This window comes from Eimeria acervulina, genomic scaffold (genome assembly GCF_000499425.1).
Source record: "Eimeria acervulina Houghton genomic scaffold, Eah_scaff722, whole genome shotgun sequence".
NCBI lineage: Eukaryota > Apicomplexa > Conoidasida > Eucoccidiorida > Eimeriidae > Eimeria > Eimeria acervulina.
This window is the reverse complement of record NW_013549636.1, coordinates 3,905-10,184: the sequence shown is the minus strand read 5'-3', so window position 1 is coordinate 10,184 and position 6,280 is coordinate 3,905. Positions and strand designations below refer to the sequence as shown.

The 6,280-nt window shown below is 49.9% G+C and overlaps 1 protein-coding gene across 1 annotated transcript; it reads right to left on the bottom strand.

The window, feature by feature from the left end:
• Positions 1-6,071, bottom strand: EAH_00047320 (importin beta-3 subunit, putative; the record flags this gene model as incomplete). Its single annotated transcript, XM_013394578.1, has 10 exons — positions 1-147; positions 636-1,357; positions 1,623-1,772; positions 2,034-2,276; positions 2,701-2,830; positions 3,264-3,359; positions 3,640-3,942; positions 4,353-4,827; positions 5,228-5,360; positions 5,597-6,071. The coding sequence occupies 10 exons, from the start codon at positions 6,069-6,071 to the stop codon at positions 1-3; spliced, it is 2,874 nt and encodes a 957-aa protein (XP_013250032.1).
• Positions 6,072-6,280: the final 209 nt, after the last annotated feature.

Sequence of the window (6,280 nt, the reverse complement as noted above, 5' to 3'; positions counted from 1 at the left end):
TTAATTTACTGCTTCTTCGTCCTCGAGAAGATCTGCGACATCTTCATCTTCAGCATTTGCTGCTGCTTCACGGCTTGCGATTAAAGCCTGTCTCCGCTCGCTGCTCTTTTGTAGCAGCTCCTGCGTCTTCGTCACCTGCTCGTACACCTGAAGCAACGAACAGCAAACAGAAAAATATCTAATCTTGCTGCTGATGCTGCTGATGCTGATGATGCTGCTGATGTTGCTGATGCTGCTGTTGCTGCTGTTGCTGATGGTGCTGCTGATGCTGATGGTGCTGCTGTTGCTGTTGCTGTTGCTGCTGTTGCTGTTGCTGATGGTGCTGCTGTTGCTGTTGCTGTTGCTGCTGTTGCTGCTGCTGCTGTTGCTGCTGCTGTGCTTAGCTGTGGTGTAAAGAGACAGTTATAAAGATAAGAGGAGACAGTTAAATGAGAAGTAAAGAGAATAAATAACTAAAAAAAGAAGCAGAAGAGACAGCTCAAAGCAATCAAAAGGAGACAGTTAAAAGAGAAGACAGCAAACAAACAACAAAAAATAAAATAAACAAATAAGAAGATAGGAGACAGTAAACAAAGAGTAAAGGAGACAGATAAGAAGAAGAGAGAGACAGCAATGTTAAGGATATAGCAGCGTACTTCTTGTTTATTTAATACATTGCTTCCTGCTGCTTCTATTGCTTTGGCTAGGGCAGACGCTTGCGTCTGTGCTGCTTCAGCATCGTCTGCTGCTGCTGCTAAGGAAGCAAAAGAAGTATTAAGAAGTACAAGCAGCAGCTGTCTCTTCAACTCTTGATGCTGAGGACAGAGAGCTAGAAGAGACAGCAATGCTGCTGCTGCTTCAATACTTTTTTCTTTAATACTGTCTGATAATATATGCTTAAGTAGGGGTGATAGAGTTTCTGCCGTTTTATATAAAAGCCCTCGAACTTCTTCTGCTGTTGCTGCTGCTGCTGCTGCTGCAGCAAGACTCTCCTGCAGCACCAGCAGCACTGTCTGCAGCAGCTCTAATGCTCTCTCCTGCTCTTCTAACAAAGCTGTTCGCAGCCCGACACCCTTTGCGTCTTCTAATACGACGTACGTCATATCCTGCAGACACAAACATACACATGAAGACATGCCCGCGCTGCTGCTGCTGCTGCTGCTCCTCCTCCTCCTGATGATGCTGATGCTGCTGATGCTGCTGATGCTGCTGATGCTGCTGTAGATGCTGCTGCTGCTGCTGCCGATGTTGCTGATGCTGATGATGCTGATGATGCTGCTGATGCTGATGATGCTGATGATGCTGCTGATGCTGATGATGCTGCTGATGCTGATGATGCTGATGATGCTGCTGATGCTGCTGATGCTGAAACCCCAACCTGTAACCCCCAAACCCTAAACCCTAAACCCTAAACCCTAAACCCTAAACCCTAAACCCTAAATGTAATGTGCGTACGTCGAATTCAGCGTCTTCTTCTGCTTGTTGTATTTCTTCAGTGCTGAGCGTCTTGGGCTGTATAGACAGCACAGAGAAGATGTGCGGCAGCAGCTTCGGTAAGAAGGGTACGAAGTCTGCTTGCATAACCCTGCAGAGACGAGAGATAGCTTCAGCTAAATACTCTCTTATAGCTTCTGTCTCTTCACCCTCAATCATACTGCTGCTGCTGCTGCTGCTGCTGCTGTTGCTGCTGCTGCTGCTGTTAGTTGCAGCTAATAATGAAGCTTCTGTCAGACTGTACAGCTCCAGCAGCTGAGTCACGACGAAGCCGCTGTCTGCAGCAAAAACTTCTCGTCCTAGCAGCACAACAAAATATATATATTAAACTTCTTCAAAATAAATATATTATTTTATATATATATTATTATTATTATTATTATAAACCCTAAAACCCTAAACCCTAAACCCTAAACCCTAAACCCTTAACCCTCTTGAAGGTTTATTTCTCAATCAAAAACCCGAAACCCAAGTCAATGCCTTCCCTCGCCCCCTAAACCCTAAACCCTAAACCCTAAACCCTAAATCCTAAACCCTAAACCCTAAACCCTTATACTAACCAACGCTGTATCCAACAATGGATGCGGCTTCAATGGCTTTGCATCGGAGGCTGTTGAGTAGCGCGAGTTCTTGGGGATTATGCTGCTGCTGTTGCTGCTGCTGCTGCTGCTGCTGCTGGGGTGTATCGACCATGAGCTTCATCAAAGCAGGCAGCACAGAAGAATAGAAAGGTGTGAAGTCTTCGCCTAAGACGCCGGCTATTACTGCTATGCACGTCACAGCATGCTGTCGCACCAACAAAGCTGAGAACAAACAAACAAACAAACAAACAAACAAAAACTGCTGCTGTACATCTATTCAAAAACAGCTGCTGCTGCTAGTGCTGCTGTTGCTGCTGATGCGGCTGTTGCTGCTGCTGCTGATGCTGCTGATGCTGCTGATGCTGCTGATGCTGCTGACGCTGCTCCTGCTGCTGCTGCTCCTGATGCTGCAGCTGAAAGGGGTGCTGCTTCTGCTGCTGCAGCTGCTACTACTACTACTGGGGGATAATGGGGATGTTGGTGCTGCTGCTGTTGCTGCTGCTGTTGCTGCTGCTGCTACCGCTACTGCTGCTGCCGTTGCTGCTGCCGTAGAACTTATGTTTTCTCTGTGCGCATATGGTGTTAGGGCTATCGCTGCAAAGGTCTTAGGGTTTAGGGTTTAGGGTTTAGGGTTTAGGGTTTGTACGGGAATCGGTGTCTGCGAGTTGCAGAACTTTGGGCATGACGGTCGGCAGCAGCTGCAGCATTTGCTGCTTCTCGAGCTCCTCAGCAAAATTAACAAATGCAGCGCATGCATGACTACGCACTCGCGGTGTCTGTGCAGACACCCAAACACAAACAACACAAGCAATAGCTATCTAGCTAGCTAGCTAGATAGCTAGCTGGCTAGCTAGATAGATAGCCAGCTAGATAGATAGACAGCTAGATAGCTAAATAGCTAGAAAGTTAGATGGGGAACTAGGTGGGGAGCGGGCTAGCTAGCTAGCTACCTAGCTAGATAGCTAGCTACCTGGCTATCCATCAATCTAGCTACCTATCTAGCTAGCTATCTACGTAGATACCTAGCTACCCATCAATCTAGCTAGCTACCTAGCTACCTAGCTATCCATAAATCTAGCTAGCTAGCTATCTAGGTAGCTAGCTACCTACCTACCTAGCTCTCTAGCTAGCTAGCTAGATAGGCAGCTAGGTAGCGACTTGTGAAGGTAGCTAGCTAGGAGTTGAAAGCGAGTAAGGGGGAGCACATACGGGGTCAGAGAAGCAAGCAATTAAAGGGTTAAGAAGCTCAGCAGCAAACTCTTGCTGCACTGTAGGTGAGTGCTCCAGAGACAGCTGACCCAAGCACTGACACGCCGCAAAACGGACGCGAAAGTCGCAGTCTCCTAAACCCTGACGAAGTGCAAATAGAACAGCACAAACAACTGCTGCAGTCTATTCAAGCAACAACCCCTAATTGTCTCCTAGTCGGAGACGTGCTGCTGCTGCTGCTCCAGCAACAGCAGCAGCAACAGCAGCAGCAGCAGCAGCAGCAGCAACAGCAGCAGCAGCAGCAACAGCAACAAGAACAGCAGCAGCAGCAGCAACAGCAACAGCAGCAACAGCAGCAGCAGCAGATGAGGCATACCTTTGCGACGGTATGAACAACAGCAGCAAGTTGCTGCTCTTCTTCAGCTGGTAGATACTCTGTTGTTTGTGAAATAGCAATAAGAGCAGCAAATCGATACACCCATTTGCTATGACTAACGAATGTCTTTAACTCTTCAGCCAGCAGCGGCAGCACATGCGTTGCTGCAGACAAAGCCTCCCGCTGCTGCCTCCCCTGTCTCCCGCTGCTGCTGCTGCTGCTGCTGCTGTCTTCTTCGTCTCTCTCAAACGCATTTGCTAAGCGATCAAGACCCTCCTCTCCTATGCAGTATAACCGTTGCTCCTAAACACACACATCAACATCACCCTCATTCTGCTGCTGCTGCTGCTGCTGCTGCTGATGCTGATGCTGCTGCTGCAGTAGCAGCAAGAGCAAGAGCAGTAGCAAGAATAGATCCAGCAGCAGCACGCACAGCAGCAAAAGCAGCAAAAAACGAACAGCAGCAGCAGAAAGAGTACACCCAACAGCAAGACCTTCAGCAGCAGCAGCGGCAGGTCATGCAGCAGCAAGAGCCGCAGCAGCAACACTTGCAGCAGCAACACCCGCAGCAACAGCAAGACCCGCAGCAGCAGCAACAGAATCAACACCCCTAGCAGCAGCAACACCCCCACCACCAGCAGCAGCAACAACACCCCCCGCAGCAACAGCAGCAGCAGCAGCAGCAGCAGCAGCAGCAGGAGTGAGAAGCTGACATCATCATGATCTTCGCCTGTTTCAAACCAGGCTTCATACTCGCTGCTTTCTGCATGCAGCAGGCATCTGAGTAGGGTGCGTATTAATTCTTTTAAGCTGCCTATACACCCCAGCATGTGCTGAGGCTTCGTCTCTGCATAACACAGCAAACATTCAATTGCGAGTCGGCGTAGTGTCTCTGTTCCGTCTGCATGCTCTTCTGTTGCAGCGCATGCAGCCCCAGCAATACAACCACCTGCTGCTGCTGCTGCTGCTGTTGGTGGTGGTGCTGCTGCTGCGCCTGCCGCCGCCGTTGCTGCTGCTGCTGCTGCTGCTGCTGCTGCTGCATTTGCGCCAGCAGCAAGAGCAGGTACTTCTGCTCCTGCGTTTGCAAGAGCCGTGAGATAAGAAAGAAAGTCAGATAAGTCGGGCTTTAATAATGCAGCACCACCGCCTCTGTCTGCTTCTACTAATTCTACAGTCAGCCCCAACGCCCTGCAGCAGCAGCAGCAGCAGCAGCAGTAGCAGCAGCAGAAGCAGCAGAAGCAGCAGCAGAAATAGCAGCAGGAACGGTTAAGAAAGCAGCAAAATAGCAGGGGGAAGAGCAGCAGAAGGCTGCAGCAGCAAAACCCTCTAATTCATAATACTGCAGCAATGCTGCTCTCATTAACATATGCAATAACACAACAGCAGCAGCAGCAGCAGCAGCAGCAGCAGCAAGAGCAGCATCATCATCATCAGCAGCAGCAAAAGCAGCAGCAGCATTCCCATCAGCAGTAGCAACCCCAGCAACAACACCAGCTACAACAACAGCAGCAGCAGCAGCAGCAGCAGCAGCAACAGCAGCAGCTACAACAGCAGCAGCAGCAGCAGCAGCAGCAGCAGCAGGTGGTACCTTTCTGCGAGTTGGAAGTCTGGGGTCTGCCCCTGCGCTGTCTCTGCTGCTGCCTGCCGCAGCGCAGCCTCAATGCATGCAACAACAAGTAGAGACACTGAAGCTCCTGTTATTGCTATCTTCCGATATACATCTGCAGCAGCAGCAGCAGCAACAGCAGCAGCAGCAGCAGCACCAGCGGATGGCCAGCAGCCGCACCAGCAACACCATCATCACATATGCATCTGCAGCTGCAGCATCATCATCGTCAGCAGCAGCATCAACACCAGAAGCAGCAACAGAAGCAGCAGCAGCAGCAGCAGCAACAGCAACAGCAGCAGCAACAGCAGCAACAACAACAGCAGCAGCAGCAACAGCAGCTGTTCTCACTTCTCTGCCCGTCTTCAACGAGAGCAACAAGCAATGCGAGCGCCTCAACATTTGTTTCTGCTGTAGCAGCAGCACTAAGTGCTGCTCTTACAGCAGCAGCAAGCTGCAGCACTTGCTGCTCATTTTGAAGGTAAGGAGAGAGAGAAGGCGCAGCATCTGTCAAGACCTGCAGTGCTGCTTGCTGCTGCGCTGCTGAAGAAGACAGCAGCAAACTCATTACTGATGAAAGCAGGTCCTCCCACTGACCCTCTGGCAGCAAATCAGCAGCAAGATCTGCTGCTGTGCTGCAGATGTTGCTGCGAACTGTTTTGCTGCTCTCCTTAGCTAAGCAGAGCAGCAGCTGCTGCCGCACTTGCTGCTGCACTGCAGCAGATAGATAACCCCACACATTCGTCTTGCTGCTCAGGGGGCCTCTAAAAGCTAAAGAACGCAGCAGCACAGCAGCTTGCAATCGTAGCTGCTCTTCTGGGTGCATAGACAGCGTCTCTAACAAATAACAAATAAACATATCTGCTGCTGTTTCTTTTAGTTCTGACAAAGAGGCTTCAGCTTGTCTGCGTACACCGCAATCGTCGCTTAATGTACCCTCCAATAAACTGCAAAACTTTGATGCATCCATCTTCAAGGGTTTAGGGTTTAGGGTTTAGGGTTTAGGGTTTAGGGTTTAGGGTTTAGGGTTTAGGG